The sequence below is a fragment of the Onychostoma macrolepis genome, chromosome 07, assembly GCF_012432095.1.
Source record: "Onychostoma macrolepis isolate SWU-2019 chromosome 07, ASM1243209v1, whole genome shotgun sequence".
Classification (NCBI taxonomy): domain Eukaryota; kingdom Metazoa; phylum Chordata; class Actinopteri; order Cypriniformes; family Cyprinidae; genus Onychostoma; species Onychostoma macrolepis.
Genome location: NC_081161.1, coordinates 27,758,376 through 27,783,963, shown reverse-complemented (window position 1 = coordinate 27,783,963; position 25,588 = coordinate 27,758,376). Strand labels below are relative to the sequence as shown.

Below are 25,588 nucleotides of genomic sequence, written 5' to 3'. Positions count from 1 at the left end.
AGAGCGCCCAAACGTTCTCTTCAAAAGCAGTTTAGCTTTTACTGCTTGGGCCACATGAGCACCACACTCAGCCAAAAACTGTTAGCTAAACCTTGTGACGTGCATGTCCGCTAGAACGACAACTGGGATAGAAATAGAGCTCATTGTTCAGCAGATCCTGCTGGGGAAGTTCAAATTATCATGGGGCGTGCTTGTTGCAGCATTCAAATATTACTTACCACATTCGTAGAATATCATGCTTATTCTGTAGACGTGCTCAAAACGGCGTCACCCCTCCAGTCTCACCTCATTTGACTCTCTCTGGGGGACTACGGGGGTTGGAACAGGTGTATCACTAAATAATGTGGAAAACCCATGCTTGTATTGGATACAAACTTATCCAAAAAATATTCCTTGAGGGACTGAATTGCTTAGCCAAAATGTTCCAGAACTCCAGATGTGCTCATTCCCTGACAGGAGCCATCCCACCACAGGACAAGCTGGACATCATTGGCATGGCCAATTCAGTGTCACATTCCTCACACTCTTCCTCCCAAAGCAGAGAACAGACAGCACTTGAGTTTTTTTCCGGAGTTACAACCCTTAAGGGGCCCACTCAGATGCCGTTAACTGGGTGGGGGGTTATTGGTCAGTCTTTGCACACCGTATGGTATTTCACTCAAATGAGAAGTAAGACTTTTGAAGGCTGGGGGTCTGCAGCGGGCCATTTATGAATGATGAGTTTGTAATGGATTGTTTCCACTTGCCCATTGGATAAATGTTTTGTGCCACATGAGAATATGAGCAGTCTTCATAAGGCCTCGTCACTTCAAGCACACTCTGGAGTGCAGACAAATAATGCTGAATGAAAACACATGCCATCGACCAGAGTTTGCTTGAAAAATTCCATTCTAAGTCTGTTGTCTATCTGCATACTGTAAATCAGCTATTAAAAAAAAATTAAATCAAGTCATCTGGTAATTAAAATGTCAAGTACTATACTGGAAAGCCAATCGGCATGCAGCAGTTGCAAAACATGCTATGCTTTTTGGTGGCTATGGCACAAAACCACTGCTTTGCTTCAGTTCTCACATTTGAACAACAATGTTTATCAGCATAAATGCATACAAATTGCCTTGTGTTCTCGATCTGATCTGGGGCCATATTATAGATATAATCTAACACAAGAATCATATCTGTTTAGTAACCATAGTGATTTCAGTTAGGATCTCATTTAGGACAAAAGACTCCCTCCTCCTGGAAGGAGTTGCTCTTATGCCCCCATAGGAATGTGTTTTTTAAAATAATGGTTATATAACGACCAAAACAAATGAGTTAGGGCCCAAGCCAAATGCTTAGAGTATCTAAGTATCCACAAAATGTTCACATAACAGATAAATGCAATGAAGCCTTAAAAATGCCTTAAATACATGACTCAGTACAAACAAACTTATGTTCCTTGTACTAGACCTCATTCCCCCTCATTCAATAGACATTTTATGTTTAGACATTTGGCATTATAGAACATAACTGTTGTGAAATGGCATATTTAATGTATTTTTTCTTCTTCTTCTTCCTTTTTTTTAAATACAATTTTGAATGAAAATGAGTGAGTAGCACTTTATACTTTAATAACCATAGCACACACATTGCATTGACATAATTACATAATTAACAGAAATAATAATTACAATGGGTAAGCTTCTCCAGAAAATAATAATAATTTTTTAATTGACAAAATTAAAAATTAAAATTTTCTGTTGTTTCAAAACTGTTCTTTTGAGGAAACAAAAGTGAACTAATGTATTTTGCTGTTCAATATGTAGCAATTAACATTTTCATGAACAATATTTTAAAGCCTGATATTGCTGCCATCTCCTGGAAAACTGCCTACAGTGTAACACTGAATAGTTTGTGAAGTCAAACAGAAACACTGCAACAGCACAAAAAAAACTGCATTTACCGGAATAACTCCTACTACTACTGCTGATAAGAATTATAATGAATAAGAATGTGATTATATCAGATTTGATTTTTTAAATTTAAAAAAACTTCCATTTGTAATTAATAAAGTACTTTTCATGTAAAAAATTTGTATTTCTTATTTAATGCTAAGGACTTTTACTTTGACATAAAACGTGTCGTGTAACGGTTTTCCCGGATGTGGGTGCGTCGGTCAGCTATTTAATACACAAATTGTCTCTACATACCGAAATTATTGGATTGAGTGCCGCTGCTGTATTATAAAATCTTTATTTTTTTTGATATTCGTGAAGTCGTTTAAGCAGCTTCGATTAATTAGATGAATAAAACGCTTTGGATATTGATCGAGATGCGCGCGGTTGCTGTAAGATGTGATTTGTTTGCACAATGATTAGTTAACGGTAACGGTACAGTCGGTCGTGCTCAACGCAAACAACAAGCGCTTAACGTTTGGTCAGTTTCAAGCCTCGTATTTCTTTGGTGCTCTGTTGCAAGTTAATTACTACATCTAGAGGAGATTGGTTTACCCTCGGGATGAGAGATTTAGGTTACTGAGACGCAGGCTACAGATACAGTAAATGAGTAAAGATAGAGCTAGCCGTCACTCAGAGCTGTTGTGTTGGTGCTGTGGATGAGGCTCAAAGATGTGCCTGGTTAGTGGTAGTTTTCGTGTTAAGAAAAAGCAGTGCAGGTAATGTTGGCTCATTCAGATGTGGCGGAGCAGCCCAGAATCCTGACATCAGTAACTGAGCAGGTGAGTTTTATGGTTAATCATAATTCACTGGGTATTATAGTGGGTCAGTGACCAATAAAGATAGCTAGATATCAATAAAGGTTTTTGTGGTTTAATGTATTTTTGAAAAACCGTAAACAGTTTTCAACAAAAACTTTTTTTTTTGGATGTCTCTAAAAATGGCAAGTAGGGTAGCCATAACATTTTAAGCAATGTATAAATATATTCTTTAAAAAAAAATAAAAATAAAATAAATCTAATTGTTATAAAAAATAATAATTTTTTTTTTTTTCAATTAATTCTGGGTGAAATAATAAAAAATACAGTAATTCGGAACTGTTTTAAACATTGTTGTGGCATTATTTTAAAATGTGTAGAAAATTCACTGTCATCTCATTCCAAAGCTTTATGACTTTCTATCTTCTTTGCTTATTTATTTTGAAGGATGTTTTTGTAATTAAACCAAAAAAAAAAAAAAGCTACATTATTTCTCAAAATATATTTTATGAACAACAGAAGAAACAAAGTCATACAGGTTTGGACAACTTGAGGGTGATTAAAGGATGACAGAATTACCATTTTTGGATAATTATCCCTTTAAAGCAGTAAGGTTGATGATACTCGGAGCAACTTTTTGAGCAATTTTGCCAGGCAATGTTTTTTGAGCAATGTTGCTTGGGCACTTTCCCGTTGAGAATGGGTAACAAATTTCTATCTGATTTGTCGTGGGCCCTTTGTCTCACCTGGTTGCCCATTGATGGCAACGTTGCCCAAAGTTGCTCCGTGTACCATCAGCCTAAGTCTGCAGAGCCAAATCAAATGTGTAATATGTTCAAAGTAAACATTCTGCACTGTTTTAATGGCAGGAGTGACAGAAGGAGGCTCCCTCTCATGGATGTCTGCAGTAAGAACTCCAATCGCACAGCCCCAGTGAATGAGGGGGTACCCAGGAGAGCCGATGTGCCCCTGTGCTCTCGGACCAATGGTTGGAGCTGGCCCCCGCACCCTTTCCAGCTCCTGGCCTGGCTGCTTTATCTCTACTTCGCTGTCACTGGCTTCGGTGTATTTGTGCCTCTGATCCCTACACACTGGATCCCAGCCGGATATATTGTATCCTTGTTTTACAGTTTGTCACATGGCCTACACAGAAGCTATTCCTGCACACATCTGCATCTTATTAATATACATATGTTGCCCTGTAGCAGCCATTCAAATTTGGATCTTTTTGCAGCTTTGTATGGTGCCCGTGAGGTGACATGGTCAGTTCACTTAGTTTTGTCGTGGCCACGAGATATTAACTCGTGGGAACGTGATATTATGTCGCGGCCACGAGATCATTTTGTCGGGGTAACGACATCCTTATGTTGTGGCCTCGAAATGCTATGTTGAGGGAAAGACACATTTTTCTCGTGGCCACGAGTTCAATGCGTAAACAAACCTGCGTGACCATAACAACCTGGGATTATCAGATATTATAAAACATTTTTATTAACATTAAACATTTAATTTAATATTTGTATAGGCTATTATTATTATTATCATTACATTAACTTATAGGGTTATATTTTTATATTTGTTATATATGCTTATTTCCCCTTTCAATTTGTGTATCGCTTTAACTACGTTTTGTGTAGTTATACTATATTTGCTAGCTTACCATATATTTTGCAAATGCTGTGAACACTTGACAATTATGCCAATAAAGTTTTGACTTTTGTATTTGTATGTCCGTGTGTGATGATAAATGAGTGTGTTTTTTCATTTACAAATGAAATTACGTGAATGATTAATTCCTCAACGAAACACTATATAGTATTTGTAATTATGGTCTATTACTTAGGCTATATTTCATTTTATTTCTGCTATGTTAAATTTAAACTGCATTCCAGTAAAAATTCTAGTCAGCATAATCAAAGCTTTATTGGCATGTCAAGCGTTTACAGTAGGCTGTTATTTACAATTCAGAACGTTAAGTAAAGACATCGACATGAAGGGGAAAAAAACGAATATCAAAATATAACCACTAATAATAATAATATAAAAATATTACGGGAAAAAGATGATCAGTTAATGGATCTACAAGACTGTGGGTTGATACCGTTTTTTTCTTGTGGGCCTATTTTATTTTATGCACTTTATTATTTATTAATATTTTATTTAGAATTAAAAAATTATATTAATTATTATAGAGATTACATTATTCAATTATTACCATGGCTACTGAACTGTATTACGTGCCATAGTCAGCATTCAAATGAAGTTTATCATGAAATGTTACATAAAGTGCATAAAATAAAATAGGCCCACAAGAAAACATTTGTATCATCCCACAGTCTTGTAAATCCATCAACTGATCTTCTTTTTCCCGTAATATTTGTATATTATTATTATTATTAACCTATTATTATTGGTTATATTTTGATATTCGTTTTTTCCCTTCATTTCGATCTCTTAACGTTCTGAGTTGTAAATAACAGCCTACTGTAAACGCTCGACATGCCAATAAAGCTTTGATTATGCTGACTGGAATTTCTAATGGAATGCAGTTTAAGTTTAACATAGCAGAAATAAAATGAAATATAGCCTAAGTAATAGACCATAATTACAAATACTATATAGTATTTCGTTTCGTTGAGGAATTAATCATTCACGTAAAATATGTCGTTCCCTCAACATAGCATCTCAAGGCCACGAGATATTAATCATAATATCAATGACATAATATCTCGTGGCCACCACAAAACTAAGTGAACCGACCATGTCACCTCGCGGGCACCGTAGCTTTGTGTGAACTATACCTCGCCTTTTGAGAGACTCACTTTTTGATTAAACACAAGTCTTTAACTCAGAGCTCAGTGTACAGGCATTACATTTATCTGTCACATCTTCATGCACCTGATGGCCGTCTCCATCGACCCTGCGGATTATAATGTCAGAGCTAAGAGTTATAAGGGACCCATGCCGGTGTTTGACCGTACCAAACATGCACACGTCATCGAGAACTGTCACTGCTACCTCTGTGAAGTAGATGTGTAAGTACAGATGTGCTGCTGTCTGTTTCTCTATTGTTGTGTGGGTATGCATGTGTACAGATGCTTCATTCAGATTTCTTTAACTGTAGTCAAATGACTGTAAAACTGTTCTTTCCAGGGGGCCTAAATCAAAACACTGTAGTGCATGTAATAAGTGTGTGGCAAGCTTTGACCACCACTGTCGATGGCTGAACAATTGTGTGGGCAGCAGAAACTACTGGTGAGTCGTTTTGACTTTCTCTTCTCTGTCTGTCATTATGTGAGTCCGTTTTTCACGTTCTGTCGTTTCCATGGACAGCAGCTTGTAGATAGATATTTTAACTGTCAGAGTATTTTTCAAGGCGGATCCTGTGTCTAACTATTCAGAGAGAGATGTAATATTCAGATATAGCATTTTATTTTATGGTCTGTCACCATATCCAGTATGCTGATGTGAAACATTTCATGATTTTATGACATATGTAATGTTTTCTCAAATGGAAGTCATAAAGCAATCATGAGATCAAGTGCTGTTGCTTAGCATCACATACAAACACTCATTTCATTTGTGAGTTTCATTTTCACTGGCAGACCTTTGGGATGCTGACCAATGAATCAGTCATGTGTGTTTTTACCTTAATGTCTTTTCATTAAATTAACATAATCAGACAGTGTGACTAAAGTCCCTATGACATAACTGATGCAGCTTTTATTTTTTATTTAATTTTTTTACAAGTGGCATAAAGTTTTGGGGTCTGATGTGTTTGTTTGTTTGTTTGTTTTTTTTAAGAAAGTAATACTTTTGTTAAGCAAGGATGTATTAATTTGATCAAGTGACAGTAAAGACATTTACATTGTTACAAAACATTTCTGAAGTAATTGCTGTTTTTTTTTATCACAGAATCCTAAAAAATGTATAATAATTAGTGCTTGCAAATGATTAATTGCATCCAAAATAAAAGTTTTTGTTTACATAATATATGCGTGTACTGTGTATATTTATTATGTAAATGCACACAAATGCATGTATATATTTAAGAAAAATGTTATGTTCATATATTAAACATATTTATATATGATATAAATTATATGAATATAAATATATACATGTAAATATTTTCAAAATATATGCTGTATGTGTGTGTCTTTATATATGCATAATAAATATACACGGCACACACTCATATATTATGTAAACAAAAACTTTTCTTTTGGATGCGATTAATCGTTTGACAGCACTAATAATAATAATAATAATGTTAATAATAAATGTTACCTGAGCACCAAATCAGCATATTAGAATGATTTCTGAATTATCATGTGACACTGAAAACTGGAGTAATGGTTGCTGAATATTCAGTTTTGCTATCACAGGAATGTATTAAAAAAGAAAACCTTATTGTATTTCGCAATACTACTGTTTTTTTTTTTTTTAACTGTAATTCTGACTTCAAACAATGGTGCATACAAAACATTTAGTAAAAAAAAATCTCTTTGAACACCTGAAAATCTGAAGGCCAAACACAATGAATTTGTTAATTTATCTTTCTCTCTCTTTCTATTTGTCACAGGCTGTTTCTCAATAGTGTGATTTCTGCTCTCCTGGGGATTGTTTTGGTTGTAGTTATTGCTAGTTATGTTTTTATAGAGTTCTTTTTGGACCCATCAAAACTTCGATCTGACAAGCACTTTCAACAGGGTAAGAAGAGGTGTTTTGTGAGCGTGTTTGAATGCACCGAAAAGTTGGTCTACACACAACAAACAGACAACATTTTCACAAATTTCTGTCCACATCAAAACTAATTTTTTGTGTTTTTTTTTTTTTATTATTATTGTTTTTTTTGTGTCTGCAGTAAGGAATGAATCTGTGGTGTGGTTTGTGTTTCTGCCGGTGGCTCCAGTCACCACAGCTGGTCCAGCCATTCCCGCTCTTGCAGGAGTCACCATTGCTCTGGGCCTACTGTCTGCACTTTTGCTGGGACACTTACTCTGCTTCCACATATACCTCAGTGAGTACACTCTTCTACCTACAAGATTTAAAAAAAAAAAATTTGTCAGCAGAGCTATATTTATTTGTTAATTTATTTGTATAGTAAAAACAATCATTTTGTGAAATATTATTACAATTTAAAATAACTTTTCTATTTTAATACATTTTAGAATGGAATTAATTCCTGTGATGGCAAATAGTTTTAAACAGCAGTTACTACACTCTTCAGTGTCACATTTTTATTCAGAAATAATTCTAATATGCTAACATTACAATGTTGAAAACAGCTGTGCTGCTTAATTATTTGGTGGAAATTGATACATTTGTTTTTTCAGGACTGATGGATAGAAACATTCATTTGAAATGGTAACAATGTAAAAGTATTTCCTGTCACTTTTGATCAATTAAATTGCTGAATAAAAATATTAATTTCTTTAAAAACAAATCTTACTGAATCCTACTTTTGAACAGTAGTGTTTGAGAGAGCATTCCCAGCAATGCACACCTCTGCCTTCAATATTAACCTAGGATTAAACTCAAATGCCTCACCTGGCCTGATTAATAATGCACTCAAAGGAATTTAATAAGGAGCTGAATGCATTAAAAGTCAGCTCAGCACACTTTGAATTAAAACATGCATATATTTACATATATCATTACACATATATCTTTGAAGCCGGGTTTACTGCAACTAAGTACTTACTGCCTGCGCCTTTTGAACTGCAGGTGCAGGTGTATTCCTCTGATGCCTGGGATAACCAGGTCGATATCTACACAATGCCAACAGTTGGGTTTGAGCTCAGGCTTTGGTGTAGTCTTAATTCTTCTGCATGAGAGAGACCGCAGCTTGATTACCATAAAACAGTCACTCACCGCCACATGCTGTCCACCTTCAGCTCAGGCAGATCTGTGTAGCTTAGTGCTAGCCTCGGTAACCATGACAACAAAACATCACAGGAAAGATCTGGGGCCGGTTGCATAAACTGTTTAGACTAGTCTTAAAACGTCATAACTTTTTAAATTCAGTTATGAAAAGGTAGATTGGTCTTATTAGTATTGGAAAAGTAAGACTGGTTACCCCTTGGCAACTGCTAGTTGGTCAAATTAGTTCTTAAGACACAGTCTTAACATGGTGGCTAAGTTTATGCAACTGGCCCCAGTTCATTTTCTGAAGCCACAACAACAAAGACAAAGTCATTCTATGATCAGTCTCTGGTTCTGGGGTTATTTGATGTTTTGTTGCTGTTATTAATTAAACATCAATTAAACATTTTCCGCTGTGGGTTTGTCAGGTTGGAGTAGAGCTTATGACTTACAGCTGAATCAAATAAACAATGGAAGAAATATAAGCGTAAAGTAAGATAGATATTTAAATGATGTATACTACATGGAGCCCTGTAATGCACAAGTGACATCTCACTGTGTGCCACAAGGGGGCATTCCTAGAAAATCCAGAGGCTATGAAATCAGAAATAAACATCCACATCTACAATTTTTTGCCTGATGATATGAATAATATGTACAATAAATTTGTAGATATGTTTCCTGTTCTGAATGACATTGTAAATGGTGTGGCGTGAATGGATGATATGGTAGACATTTTGTATCAGATTCTCCGTCTCATTCTCCGTCTCATTCTCTCCGTTAGTGTGGAACAGGCTTAGCACATATGAGTATATTGTGCGACAGCGGCATCGGCAAGAGGCCAAAGATTCCAGAAAGCCCCCTCCAGAGAATGAATCTGGGGTTCCCAAGATCAATCTATTCAAGGTACAACACAGACAAAAACAAACAAACATATTTTTAGCACAGCTAAAGGTGGTTATTTGCATTTTGATGTTCAACATCTATACTGTACAGTTTCATTTTGTGTAAAAAATAAAATAAGTGTTTATATATATTTATGCCATGGTCTGTCTGAATACTCGATTCTGATTGGCTGGCAGGTGTTGATTAAATTCGTTGAACTGCACAGGTAGTTCCAGGTCAGTTTAATCACGTTCTATATTAATGCGCTTCCTATAAACATTGGTAACCATAGTACCATACAGTTACAGTTAAATAGTAATACAAACGAAAATAACCGTCATTTTTATCGTTCCGGTCAAATATTGCAGCGCAAATACTATTAACATCTTTAATATGTGAATGCTGGCAAATGACCATGGCATAAACCATACAGTTAGAACAATATACTAGAACAATTGAAAACTTATTTTAAATTGTATATTTTATATTTTTTATATAGTTTTTACTGTATTTTTAATCAAATAAATGTAGCCTTGGTGGGGATAAGGGCATTCCTTCAAAAACATGAACAAAATCTTACTAAGCCCTAACTTTTAAACAGTAGTGTATGTATGTAGATATGTTCATGACACCACACTTCCAAATTCCTATTTTATAATGGTTTAGGTTTTTGAGCCTTTAAGTAATATATAGGCCTATCTGTTCACAAATCAGATTCCCCATGAACGCTTATGTACTGAATGTGAATACTGAAAACAAAGCAAGTGTTGCCCACATATGTAATCATCAGGGTGGCTAGCTCATGGCAACGCAGTTGTTGTAACAACCAGGTTGTTAAAACAACCTTGTGTGGACGAAATCATCTGTGCAGTTGCTTCTCAGAGCAATTAACACATTCCCAGGAAAACTTCTCCAACAGGCTACTGCCAAATCCTCCCAGGGGCGCTACATTGAGCTCACACTGAACTATAGGAAATGAGCTCACACTATGAGTTCACTTCCTGCCACAGAGCACATGGTGTGTGTTTTGAGAACAGTGTGGACCTGCCTTGATGGACCTTGAAGGCAGTAAGCAGACATGACAGTAACATTCTGCTTTGACAGAACAGTTTTTAACATTTATAATTGTAAGAAATGTTACTTGGACACCAAATCTGCATATTAGAATGTGACACTAAAGACTGGAGTAATTGCCGATGAAAATGTAGCTTTGCCATCACAGAAATACCTTTTAAATTGTAAAAATATGTTTTAATAATATAAATAAGTGCAGCCTTGATGAACATAAGAGACTTCTCACAAAAACATTAAAAATCTTACCAACCCCATACTTTTGTTTTGAATGGTGGTGTACATATTACTATGAAGTTTGTAACATACAATATACTTCTGCAATTCTAAATGCACGGCATTTTGCAAGAATCCCTTTCCTTGGCAAGCTGGGATTTTAGCAATTGCTTTGCAGAAGGGTTATGCAAGTTGACCCCAGTAGTACATCCCATGAGAGCGCTTGAGAGGTGTGCATGTGTCTTCAATGTTTGTTAAGAACTGTTTGCTTTGGCTCACTATGTAGATTGTCGGGCAGGGCTGGCGGCATTTAACTAATTTCATATTACCACATACACAAGCACATGTGTGCCATCAGTACCTCACAAATTTGCACGCACATACTCGTAGCTTCTACACTTCTGTTCTCAAAATAATAAAAAAAAAACACCCATCCATATACACACTTGTGCACCTATTGTGGATTTGGATGATGGTTGAGTTGCAAAAAAAAAAAAAGTCCTAGTATAGCTAAAGAACTGAAGATTCACAGTTTATTTATTGAACAAAACTGCTGGTGGCATTATATTCAGCTAGTTTGAGTAAATGTAATATGGGTGAATTATTTTCGTTGTGTTTTTTCCTTAAGGTTGTACATCAGGGTGTTACATTGAAGGTCATTCAGTATCTAATGTGGATCTTAAGCATATAAATACTTTACAATGCAACAACTAATGTTTCGTATGGGACCACTATTCATTTTCAAAGCAATTATAATTTATCTCTGATATTCCTGTTTTCCGTCTCACCATGATTTAATTTCCATCATTGTTTTTGCTGCAGCAGCAAGTCAGTTATAGCGGGACATTTGGCTATACCAATCCTGAGGTGGAGGTAGAGGATCCAACAGCCATGAGCTCCCAAGAAGGATCAGCGTGAGTTTTGCCAGCCAGATTAATAAAACATGATAGCATACTTAAAGCTTCAGTCCATAAGTTTTGCCTCTTTGTCGCCATCTATGTTTGAAAACCTGGAATTGCAGTTACTTGCAGAATTGCATGCCTGGGGTTGTACTCTGGCACAGCTCCAGCGCGGATGAATCTAATGTTTTGAGGATTATATGTAGCTGTCAGTCACTGCACCGGTGTGGATATTTACTGTACTTCACAATCACAGATTAGTCTACGTCTTGGAATATATGACCCAAATAAGAATTTTCACCGGATATTGTCATCTGAACAAGTAAGTTACAAGTCAGTCACATTTGTTCAGACCAACTGAGGAAAAAAGCATTACAATAAATCGCTCTACCAATGATGATTAAATCTAACGATCGGTTAGTTCATATCACATCAAACCGTGCAAATTATTATTATTGTTATACTTTATTCTCAAATTAACAACATCAGCATTGCGTCACTATGAGTATAGTGTGTATTAGCATGTAGATTTACATTTCTGTACAGTGTAATCTAATTGTCATACCATTCGAATTTCATATTAAGAAATTCTTTTAACCCAAAAAGCAAACTATGCTCCATTCGAACTGGTTTTCTTTAAAATACAAATCTTGTGTAATTGCTGTGAGAAAAGACTATAAACGATCCGCCACCTGCAGGATCCTCGCATGCGAGAGCCTAGTAGCCGGGACAACTTCTTTATGTTTACAGTCGTGACATAATGACGCAGTGCCATGCTCGAATTTCCCATGAAAACCTACCCGTACTACTCAAATTAGAAAACATTATTATAAAATAACAGTTGTGAATCGGACTAAAGTAAGGCGATAGTTTTGAACACTGGCTGGTTATGAACTTTCTCAAATATTGATTTCAGATCGTTTTTAACCAAAAAAAGTTACGGACTGCAGCTTTAAAAATATCACCCAAAAGTTTTCATTTATCTTTTTGATTACATAGCTAATTAATTACATGGCCAGTGACTTGAGTTATTGTTATGTACATTACGGTGCAAAATTTGGGGCAAGGAGTCTTATTTTTTTGTTTGTTGTTTTTAAGCAAGGATGCGTTGATCAAAATTGTCAGTAAAGACTTTTACATTGTTACAAAAATGTTTATTACTGATTTTACTATGTTTTTAATCAAATGAATGCAGACTTGGTGAGATAAGAGACTTTTATAAACAATTCAAAAATCATTCCTCCCCTGAACATTTGAACAACTGAGACTAGTGTTAAAATTTGACCAAACAGCTCATTGATAAAGCAAGGAAGCGATTAAATGTCACTGACTTAACATCATGAAGAAATAATTTAGTAGAAAAACAATCTTCCGTTCACAAAAGACCAAGACTTGGCTTTCTCTCCCCCTAAGCTTGCCTGCATTAACGTCTTCAGTCCAGCCAAGTCAACGTTACTCTGCACATTTTCTTCCAATTGTGGCTTAAGGGGATGATTGATTCCTTTAACTGTGACTCAAAAATACAGATAATCTCATTTGTTTTATTGGGCAATTATGGTATCATGTCAACCTTTTGAGAACTCTGCTAGAAGGGAAGGAAGGATATTACAGCTTTTGTGGGGCAGTAAAAATGTGAGCTAGAGGATCAGTTATAGATTAAATATAGATTTTTATATCTGGAGGGACTAATCCATTAGTTCCTTATATATCTGCATGCATTTTACAATAATCCTTATTTTTCTACGCTTTTTGTTGAATTGCGAAAGCCCTGGAAATCAAGTGTTTGTTTAATATTAAATTTCTCAGGCTTCTAACTGGACCAGTTGTACAGAATCAGTTACCGAGGCCTGTTTTGCTCATGTGTCATATTGCTTAATAAGAAACAGTCAGTGTTAACAGTATTTCATAACAGCGATTACAAAACAGGCTTTGACATTATTTCATATGTCATGGGGCAGAATTGTTTCCCATGGCATTTCACTTTCCAGGTTATTTTGCATTGAAGGCCTCACTGTTAAATTGTCTATTCAGTAACATGTTGTTGTTTTTTTTCATTAAAAAAGTAATGAAATTATGAATATAAAACTGAACAGTCTGTACAATAAAAATATTGCTAATAAGCTAAGATATAAGCTAAGAGCTTGATGTTTCTATTTGTATTTCTATTATGTATTTATTATGTATGTTTGGTGATCAGTGAGTCCATAGAATTTTGAAAGTTTTGGCTCTTTGCTCTTGGAACTTTTAGCAATCATAAGAAATGATCATAGAAGACAGTGGATGTATCTTCTTTTGAAGAAATGTTATGTTATAACATCTGAAGTAAATAAGTGAATGTAAAAATGCCGTTTGGTCATTTGTGTACAAGCTTTGAGTAATGGGTATCTCTCCACAGGCGTTACGGCAACGGCCGGGTCAGAGGCTCGTCTGAGCACATGGGTGAAGAAGAGCTCCTCCCTGCTGTCATAACAGAGAACAAAGCATCTCCTCACCCTCACAAACACACACAGGTGTGACACATTAGCACACACCCCACAACCACCAGAAAATCAATAACATATTAAATTCAGGATCTAATTATACAGTCAGTGGCCTGCACACTCTGCTGAAGTTGTAATGTCCGTCTGACTCAATATGTGGTAAAACTGTTTCATTTATTTCCATAGAAAAAAAAGAGGAAAGTGCGCAAACTTGCAGCTGAGGTAAACAGTGACAGGTCCATTGACACCAGCACCACCAAAGGCATGCCAAAGACTTCTACTGAGCAGGGTAAGACAAGCGTACACAATCAGCTGATGACTAATATTTGATTCATATCATTATGAAATAAATGTTTTTCTCTAATACACATTGGCCACAATTAACGGCACCCTTTTATTCATATAATACTTTTTGAAACCTCCATTTGCCAGTTTAACAGCTCTACACTTTCTCCTATAATGCCTGATGAGGTTAGAGAACACCTGACAAGAGATCAGAGACCATTCCTTCATCCAGAATCACTCCAGACCCTTTAGATTCCCAGCTCCATGTTGGTGCTTCTTCTCTTCAGTTCACCCCACTCATTTTCTATAGGGTTCAGGTCAGAGGACTGGAATGGCCAGCAGAAGCTTGGTTTTGTGCTCAGTGACCCATTTTTGTGTTGTTTTTTGGTTTGTGGTTATTGTACGGTTGGAAAATCCAAACATGGCCCATTATAAGATTTCTAACAGAGTCAGTCACTTATTGATTTTTTTATTTGTTGGTATTTGATAGAATCCATGATGTCCAGGACCTCCAGCAGAAATATAGGCCCACAACATCAGAGTTTCAGCAGTATATTTCATTGTACACATGGGGTACTTTTTATCCCTGTGTTCACCAAACCCATCTTGAGTGTTTGCTGCTAAAAAGCTCATTTTTTAGTTTCATCTGACCATAGAAGCCAGTCCCATTTGAAGTTCCAGTCGTGTCTGATAACTGAATATGCTGGAGTTTGTTTTTGGATGAGCTTGGAGAATTTTTCTTGAAACCCTCCCGAACAACATGTGGTGATGTAGGGGCTGTTTGAATTTTTTTTTTTTTAAGGTTTTCTGACCTCGAGACTCAACTATTTTCTGCAATTCTCCAGCTGTGGTCCTTAGAGAGTCTTTAGCCACTCAAACTCTCCTTCTCACCGTGCATTAGGACGATATAGAGACACATCCTCTTCCAGGCAGTTCCGTTACATTTTATGTTGATTGGAAATTCTTAATTATTGCCCTGATGGTGGAAATGGGAATTTTTACTGCTCTTCACTAATTTGTGAAGCTCAATTATCTTTTGCTGCACATCAGAAATATATTATTTGGTTTTTCTCATTGTGATGGATGATTAAGAGAATTTGGGCTTTGTTTTCCCCCCTATTTATATTTCTGTGAAACAGGAAGCCATGGCTGGATAATTTCATGTTCATAATCACCCTGGAGTGCTCAAAATTGTGAATATGAATGGGAATATACTTCAGAGATATTTTACTCGTAAGAATTTCTAGGGGTGCCAATAATTGTGTCCAACGTGTATTTGAGAAAAACATTTATTTCATAATGACATTCCCCCCCATTTTAAATTCTTATTATCCAATGAAAGGTTAGATTTTTGTGAATTTTTTAAATAAAAGATAAAAAGGATTAACAATGCAGATTAATTTTCACAGCCTTCTTTGTTCATATTTACCAAGGGTGCCGATATTTTTGGCCATGAATGTATATAAATAAAACATTGATATTATACATTTGTTTATAATGCAGTTATTAAGGCATGAGATTTAGGTATTAGTGCAAGTGCGTAACTTTTTTTAAATAGCAATATTTTTGTATTTAGTGCTGAAACATACAGTATTAGCAGCATATCACATAGTGAACACGAAAACTAAGATAGAATGTAGACTAATCCTAACAGTGTGTCACCAGTTTAGGAGATTTGTAAGTTATGGAAGACGTTGCTATGTTATATTAAACAGTGTGGTAGATCTGCATCACTGAACAACACCCTGTTTGCTTTAGACTAAAGTATAGCACAAAGAAGAATAAAACTACAATATGACAGTTAAAACCTGCTAATAGAGCAGTTGTCTTTACCTGATTTATAACTTTTATTTTAGCCTCTGTTGCATTGCTCTGTTGTAATTAGTGTTTGAATAGTTCTGTTGTAATAGTTCTGTGCTCCTAAACTGCCTTTGTGTAATTACTGAAGCCTATTTCTGCCACATAAGAAAAAAAAAAACATCCACTAGTAAATCATAATTATGACATGAAAAGGAAGATTGTAAATTGAAGATTCCCAATTTATAAAACAAGACTTGTGTATGGATTAGACTCATGTATGAATTAAACTGGTTCTCGCAATGAATATAGCCCTAGATGCTGGAATGGCGTTAATAAGAAAGTAAATAAATAAATGACATAAAGTCATATTTATGAGATAAGTCATAACTTATGACATAAAAACAATAATGACAAAATTGAAATTATGACAGTCATTGAAATTAAAAGTCAAATGAGTAACGGTTATTATGAGAAGGTTCAACTTTTTATTTGACAATTTGGAATTATTTAAAAAAATATTCTTTGGAGATAAGTGACGGTAGGAATTATGAGAAAGTCATACAAGTCACATAAGTAATAATGCCATTTTATGCCATAAATTGACTTTTATTTATAATCTAGAATTATATAATTGATTTGTCATAATTATCATTTTCATCTCATAATTATAATTTACCAAAGCTTGTTTTTTTTTTCTTGGGTTACAGAAATGAGATTCCATAAATAAGCGTTTTTTATTCAAACAAGTTAAGCTGTTTGAGTTTAGCATGTAGTCTCCCCAGTATAATCTTTTAAAAATGTAAAATTTAATAGATTCTGAAATAATTGTAGCAAATACTACAAAAAAGAAAAGAAAAAAATCCATATGGTGTTTTTCAGTGGTCTTGATTTTGGTGAATCAGAGTGTGAGTAGTTACCTTTGTGATTTGTGTCTGTGCTTTACACAAATAGAGTCCTCTGTAGCTGCCGCCACTGTGTCCTCCTCACTTGGTCAGCGCTTACCCTTTCCAGCATTCCCCCTGCGGGCCTCCCTTCCCCCTCTTGCACCCATACAAGCCGCTGGTCCCCCTGCTGAGTATCATTCTGACTCCGCAGAATCTCTGGAGGAGATCCCTGTAGCAATGGCACGGCTTGGCAGCGCAGCCCTGGCCAGTGCTACTACTGCTGCTGTGTCTGCCGCCACCTATTCCTCTTCTCTCCAGTGTGCTTTGCCTTCCTCAGCAGCTGGACAAGCTTTACCCTCCCCTCAGCCCAGGACCAAGAGGAAAGCAGCCGTTCGGAAAGCTGCAGAGCAGAGGTTTGAGATGGTGTCCCATAATCCATCTATGTTCGTGAGTCGAGAAAGCAGAGGGCCTGCCATGCCCCAAGAGGGCTTTATCACAGAGGAAAGTCCCCGTATGGCGAAACGCAAACAGACAGGTAAAAAGAGAAATATGGAGGACACTAAACCCAGCTCGAGTGTAGGAACCCCGCTGGTGTAGTGACTACTACAGAGATGTATCCCAACTAATCAGGACTCACTGGGCACTTGGTCTGCCTGGTTTCTCCATTAAAAACACTTGAGCTGCTTTAAAAGAATCACATAAAAACTGATGTAGCACTGATGCAACCTATGCAAACACCACTGAATGTCAGCAGTAAGAACCTTTTGCTGGACAAAACATCTAATGCTGGTTGTCATTGGTCAGTGTCATTTGATCTGAACACCTCATATTGCATAAAGTTGCATATAGATATATTTGACAGTGGGTCATGAGGTCCGACCTCGGATAAGATTCTCTCATATATTTATTCATGAAATTGTTGATTACGGATTGAAGCCTTGGACTTGAGCCCTCAACTTATTACGAATCTTTTGAGGAATCCATGACACTATAAATTATGAACTAACTTATTTAGCCTTTCATTAACAGTACATTTCACTACAATTTTTGCTGTAGCATTGCACAAATGTTTTTTAAACACTTAATGCAGTGCTGCCCTTCTTAATTTTATATATATATATATATATATATATATATATATAAATGTAAAATGCCAAAGTTTGTTTAGTTTTCTATGATGAACCACGCATGACCACTGATATAATTTTCAGGGTTTTTAGTTCATATTTTTACATTAATGTATATTAAGTTACCTTATTTTTAAATTATTGTTGTTAATTGTTGCTTTTCCTTTTTGTTGTTTTTATCAGCTTTTATATGTCTGGTTGTGTTTTGGTGAACTTGAGTTATAGTGTGTACTATAGAGTGTACTTCTAGTGGTATTCTACTCAAGTGCTTTAGTCACTTTCTAAATAAACATCTTACATTAAACAGTGCCACATGATGCCGGCCCTTATGAATGAAGTCCACTCCCTCTGTCTCAAATGCTGCTCAGACAACCCAGTTACACAGTTGTTTATGTATCAACAGAAACATTCTTAGTACATGATGTTTTGGGTAGAGGGAGTGGCTGAATGATGGCCTGATGGGGAAGCAATATGAAAATGTGCGTGTGCTTTTTTTAATTATGTAAAATAAATAAAATGAGTTTCACTTTAACTGTATTCCTATACTTTTTTTTTTTTTTTTTTTAAATCATCCAAAGAATGAGTGATATTTTTGTGAAGTTCTCTCTATAATAAATAATACACCCATTAAGACTCCTGCAATATTAGTGGTAGGCAAAAGTCACTCGTTCTTTAATAAAGACAATAAACAGGAAATGCCTCTCAAACTCAGCCTATGTTTGTTTGGAAAGGAATACTAGTTTACTGCATACAATTTAAATGTGAAATTTCATTCATTTTAGCACTGTGTAAAAATATACTTCATTTGTAAGTATGATCAAGATATGTCAAAAATAAGTTGAAACTGTTTTCTGGTTCATTCGTCAAAAGGAAATGGAACAAAGGCAAGTGTACATCCTTTAATGCATTCCATTTATTGCACATTTACTAGATCATCTGGATATTCCAAGCATGTGGAAAATGTGCAAATGATGCGCAGTACATATTATATATATATATATATATATATATACTGCAGAGACTGTATGAATAGTACGCCGTTCTGATTGTTTTCATTGTTATTTCTGTACCTTTTATAATTTTAACCTCAATTTCTACTCAATAAAAACAACGTGTAGCACTGCATAATTGTTGCCCTGTTTTTATGTGTCCTGAATCAATAATAAACATTTTTTTTCCAAAGGACATTTCCTTTTAAGGATATACAGCCTGTACTGGTGTACACATCAATTCATTCAGAATCCAATGCAAAAATAGTCATGGGTGTCTAGCAACACTTGGGTAATACATGATAGCTTGCAGAATTGGATGAGAAATTATCCAAATATTTAACATTGACATCTAGTGCAAACTACACATGCTTTAAGAAGAATGTAAAAAAAATTTAACCGTGTAATTGTACAACTGTAGTGACGAAGAGCATTCAGTACCTTAACAGGACCTGCACACAATCATGTCACCCAAACACCTGCTGTAGATCCTAATACATTTTAATACTGCATATTCATGGGCTTATCAGCTGAGAACACTGCCAGGTCAGAAAGTTGACAGAAAGCCTGTTGTCAAGGCCATCATGTAGGCAAAAACAATATTAGGTAATGGTCACATGTGGAGTTGGGGAAAAGTCTTTTTAGACTTAAGATGAAATTTAGATGAAAATTTGCTCAATCTGAACTCAGATGTGTCTTGAGTCATAATATCCACTAAATAAGAGTGTGGTTAACCACTAAAGTTTATTTACCAACAGCTGAAGTATGATATCATTGGCAGTTACGCTTGTGATTTCCTTGCCTTGAGAATGGGGCTATTGTTTTGGTTTTGAAAATAGCACCGACAAGATGGATCCTGTTCTCTGACCAGCTGGATAAAATCATTCAGACTCTCCTTCCTCTCCTGCTCTCAAAGCTCAGGATCATGTTCTGCTCCAACAGCCATTTAACGTCAAACCACTATAAAAATGTGCGGCCTATTCTGCTTTTAAAATCTTTCATAGGTATATTATATTTTTTATAAGCCTTTAAAATATAATGTTTTAAAATGTCTTTCTAAAAAGAGCAGTTGCAAGTTTTTTGTCCCGGACATGGTGGCTGTTTTTTGCAGTGCTGTGTACCCAGAGTAACCATGGCATCAGGATACTACAACAGCGTAACACTGACAGTCAGAGTTGCTCTGCTGAAGCGAGGCATGCAGCAGAACTTGTGACAGGACTCACAGTGACAGCAGCAGCATTACTGACAGAAAGCTTTTGGCTGGAGCCAGCGGCACACTGCACGCAATTATTCACCAGAGATGAAGAGCTCAGTTTTCATAATTCACCTTGGCTGATTTATAATGTGCTCAAACTATTGTCAGTGGATCAGATTTATAGACTGTTCTGATCATCATAGTCAAACAAAGGCCTTATTATGACTTCTCATGAATTATGCTGTGCGCACCGAAGAGAATTTTGCATTGTCAGTACGGAATAGTGAGATCAAAAGTTTATATCCAAAGCTGTTCTTTCATCCTACAACTACTATAAGAAGGCCTATCAAACTTTACCCTCGCACTAGCATACATATAAAATGCAAAATGTAAATGATAATATCATACAACTTTCCATATAAAGCTGGATATTTAAATTGATCCTACTTTTTTTACAGTATACTCACCTAAAGTGATATATGATTTAAATGTATCCTACTTTATTTGCATACATACAGTATACTCATACATAGCAAAACATACAGTATACTGTCTAAAGTGATACTACACAGCAAATCTTAACTGCTTGATTGTTTATATCATTGCAGAATGTAAACTATAATATCGCACAGATCTAATTTGCTTGATGTGACTATAAGACCTGATTCTCTATAAAGCTGCTTTGAAACAATGCGTATTGTGAAAAGTGCTATACAAACAAAATAGCCAACTATACTGCTTTAATCATGATTGATTTTTAGCATAAAAATGAATGGATATTGCCGACAAAAGCCCTAAATCAGAGGCAAATCAGTGTTCGCAGTGTTCATCTCTCTGTTTAAATGATCAAAGACATGATTTGAGAGATGAGCTGATGCGATGCCAGTCGGTGCCTGAAAAATATTAATCAGGCTCAATATCTAGACCTCTCTGCAATCTAAGTCTTGTAGTGTGAAATGTGACAATCTGACAACTCTGAAAGTCGTGTGTAGTGGGCAGTAAAATCGTAGATGTCTACCATGTTCCTTTCATCCCGTACTTTTGCTCTAAATAGGTTTACTTCAGTTCAGTCCAGATAAATAAGCAGTAGCCTCCACATGCAGCTGAGGTATAGGGTTGACAGGGAAAGATTGGTTAAACAGAACTGTGTGTCCTTTCACTTATCAATGTCTCTCAATCTGTTTCATTCATTTCCAACAGTGACCTCATCATCTATAGCCCTTAACCAGAAAAAAAAGGAAAGAAAATAAGTTATGCTAGCAGCAATCGTCTCTATGACAACAGTTAAAACAAAAGCTGAAATATGAAGTGAGTGTTTGATGCCTTTAGTTTGACCCTCCAGTGGCTCCCACACATCTCTCTGATTTTCCCACCGCTTGTGTCCATTAAATCACAGCAATGTTGTGGACACCAGTGGTCATGGTTGGACAGATAGATGTAGTACTTTGTTTTCCAACGGTCACACATACAGCCAGGCTTCGAAAACACATTACACACTTCATATTATGGCCCACACTGAAACAAGCTACCTTAATGAACGCTGGTTGGTGGAATAAACACACATGCAGAAACCAACAGCCCTAGACCTTTTGTTCTGAGGTGCACATCTGTTTCCTGTTGGTCATGGATTTCTCTGCTTTCACAGCGCTAAATGAGCTGAAAATGAAGAGACATTCGTTTACACAGAAAAACAGCTATGTAAATGAAGCAAATGAGAAAATGAAGAGAAGGAAGATGATATTTTTGGATCGCAGCAGCCAAACAACAAACCACTTCCTCACATGCACACCGAGTCATGCGATGAAAGAGTAAGAATGATGAAATATTCAAAACTGATGATGCATAATGCATCAAAACCACTTCTGACGGGTCAACTTTCATGTATGTAATTTATGTGTATAAAACTGATATATTGTGTGTTTAAATAAGGGCGATAAAGAGGTGCTGAGAATGAGAGAGTAGAACAGGATATTAACTGAAACTCTGTGGTGAACGCATGTCATGTCCCGTCTGATGCGTTGAAATGCTGTAGTGCAAGTGTTCAGTTTGTTTGACATGTTGTGCACTGTAAATGTCACACTGTAGCAGATACTGGACCGTTCACTTTCTGCACGCCATTTTGCTGTGTGAAGTTTGATATCACAACAAAGCGTTTCCAGGACAACTCGCATACACCCAATAAATGTGTCAATCGTCAAAAGGACAAAGAGATACACAGTGTGTGTCTTAGCCGCTGAATGTGTAACAGACATCACTCAACACTTTATTGAAACATAAAAGTTCACTTAATAGGGCTATGAGTGCATGTCACACATCTGTAGGTTCGAAATCATTATTTTTACAGAAGAAATAATCCAATCCAGTGCGTTTCCATATTAAATGATAATGTCTATAACAGAGTGTGCTCCTGAGGTTTTTTTTCTGTTACATTTCAGGATGTGAACGATTTTCAGGGTAGTGTAGGATGGATTGGTGTTTATTGGCTAGGCATTTAAAGCTCATGTTGTGCATGAGCTCTTGTTCTCAAAGCTAAAATACAAAAATAATGTATGCCGTTCTTAATCTCATAAATGTGACGTGAATGCAGTGGCTTTCCACTTTCAAAGGGGGGTGCCGCTAAAAAAAAATCATTTTCTGAATCATTGCTTCTCAGCCTTGCTGACCTGAAAGCCATTCATTTTCCAACACAATATTCAAAGGCCCCTCATATTGGAAAATATATTTACTCTGGTATATCTGCTGTAAGTATTATAAAGCTGCTTGCTTTCAAACGGTTTTATTAACATATACTGTGAGTGTTACTATATTAAAAAAATAAAGAACAATTCATTTTGAGATTAGAGAAGATTCAAGATTCTGATTCGGTATGTGCTTCAATAAAAACAGTAGTTATTAGGGGAAGATTTGTGCTTTGTTGCATTTTAATTTGAAGTCATCTTGTGGTCCCCTTGGAAGTTTGCTAAGGGCCCACTGCAGGGGCCCACTGAGAACAATTGTTTTAAATAACTACATATCTACTGAATATCCTAAATGAGAGTTTTGTTTCTGAATAATGATGGATGCCTTTCCCTCACGCAGGAGCCTTTAGAAATAAAATGGGGAGTCTTGATATTTTCATATTTTAATGCTGACAAAGGTATTCTCAGTTTTTAATGGCTTTGATCCTAGTTATATGAACACAATGTCTTGTTCCCTTTCTCTTAAACATACACCACACACCCAATGTATTGCCGTGGTATGAAGTTTTCCTTTCTCGTAGCAAGTCTCAATACTGTTTCTGGTAGAGGCATCTGTAATGTAATCTGGTCAAGTGAGTGATGACAGATCATTTCATTAGATCACTATTTGGAATGGCAACACTCCAAAGTTTCTTTAGAGCTTTTTAAAGTACATGCTCACATAAACACTCAAAATATTTGCATACCCACAATGTATTTGCTGTACCTAGGAAACAGTGCATGTGACTTAGCTGGACTACCAAGAAGAGGATAAATGCCGTGCTGTTGAGTTGTGAAAGAACACCACCCTACAAAGTTCATCATTCTAGATTTAGATGCTAATTGGATTGTCATGATATTTTAAAAAACACTGAAATTAAACAAATAAATTCACAAAAATGTAAATTATTATTTTCAAATATTTTAATATTGTTTTATTTTTAAAATAATTTTAATAACCTTATTTATAAAATATAACAGCCGTGTGCAGCAATGAGATGCCATGGCTTCAAAAACACAGTGCCACTGCTGTGGAAAGATCAATGTAGAGAGCTGTTCAAATAAACCTCTCTTAAAAAAAAATCCGAATGTACAGCTAATCATAGAGCGAAAGAATAAATCTCTTAGCACCATGATTCAGCAAATGAACAAAAGTGGTCTTTGTATGTCTAACAAGTTAAAGTCAGCATTTGCCAAATAGTTTTCGAAGGGCAATTTGATCAGTCTGATGTACCGTAATAGAACTCGCAAGGCAAATGCTCCAACACAATTCTGTATATATGAGCCTGAATTATTCAGTTCATTTAAACTGTTGTTATATGTTATTGGTATAAAACTTAACATGCTCCACACATTTGTCATGCATTTTTTGTTGATTGATGGTTCAAACACATTGCACTGGTACAAACTGTTTAAAAGGGTCAAAATAAAGGGTAAAATATATTTTGGTCCAGCATGTTGTATCACTCATAAAAAGTAATCCCATATGGCAAAAAAAAAAGGTTTAAAACATAAATAATACATACAAACAAAATTAAAATACATAGTGAAATCAGATCACATTTGGGTCCAGGCTGTTGCTGAATCGTAATTCTCGTTTTTACATGTCCTGTTCTTTGGACAACAAGAGGAAAGAGACAGACAGTGAGGGAAACCATGGAAAATATGAACTCAGTGGATGAAGGAGAGGTGCCAAACAAGAAAAAGACAGAAAGAGCAGAGAAAGAGAAAGAATTAGCAAAAAAGACCTGTCTGGCCATCTTCAGAATGGCCCTCTGTGAGATTCATCTGCAGCTGAGAGAAGCTATATTGAAAGGATGAAGAGTCAGTTATTGTAAATTAACCCCAACAGGCCAATCATTTCACTCTAAAGGGTTTATTTTAAAATAATGGCCATCCGACTGTACTTATTACACGGCTAACTAAATATACTAGTCAACATTGGAAGTGGATCAAAACTTTTCATCAAAGTTGTCCTAAAACCTAAACCCTTGTCTTAAGACAACTTTTTTGATCCACTTCAAATGCTGACTACTGTAAATAGTTGGACATAAAATAATGGGTTGAGTTTAAATAATTGTATTAGCTTTATTAGAAACAGAACATGACGGTTTCCTAGATGACAAACAGTAACCATACAAAAATATTTGGAATGCTAAATGCTTTTATTGACCAATCAGAATTAAGGATGCCAGAGCGTTAAAGTTGGCATGCAATGAAAATTCAACTATTACCTAAATGAAAACGCATTCTCCTTATGCATATATTGCATGCATTTATTTAATTTTTTAATTTTTTTTATTTTACTGGTGAAACGATCTCTGGTAATGTATGTCAGGTTTCTCCATTCATTTAGTTTACTTAAACCTAGCCTCTTCAATCGACTGAAACTTGCAACAATCAATGAATAGAATAAGCCTTTATTTATATATAATTTTTACAAATGGCAATGTTCCCCAATGTCCTTAAAATTGAGGTTT

General features: G+C 35.8%; 1 protein-coding gene across 2 annotated transcripts; it reads left to right on the top strand.

The window, feature by feature from the left end:
* The first annotated feature begins 1,816 nt into the window (after nt 1-1,816).
* Nucleotides 1,817-19,326, top strand: zdhhc1 (zinc finger DHHC-type containing 1). Of its 2 annotated transcripts, none has more exons than XM_058782904.1 (11): nt 1,817-2,716; nt 3,562-3,805; nt 5,552-5,727; nt 5,846-5,947; nt 7,278-7,405; nt 7,560-7,715; nt 9,345-9,466; nt 11,558-11,646; nt 14,027-14,141; nt 14,298-14,400; nt 17,148-19,326. In XM_058782904.1, the coding sequence occupies exons 2-11, from the start codon at nt 3,587-3,589 to the stop codon at nt 17,675-17,677; spliced, it is 1,740 nt and encodes a 579-aa protein (XP_058638887.1). In that variant the 5' UTR covers nt 1,817-2,716; nt 3,562-3,586; the 3' UTR covers nt 17,678-19,326. The 2 variants fall into 2 exon arrangements, with proteins under 2 accessions (XP_058638887.1, XP_058638886.1); XM_058782903.1 differs by having other exon boundaries at nt 1,819-2,716; nt 11,555-11,646.
* Nucleotides 19,327-25,588: the final 6,262 nt, after the last annotated feature.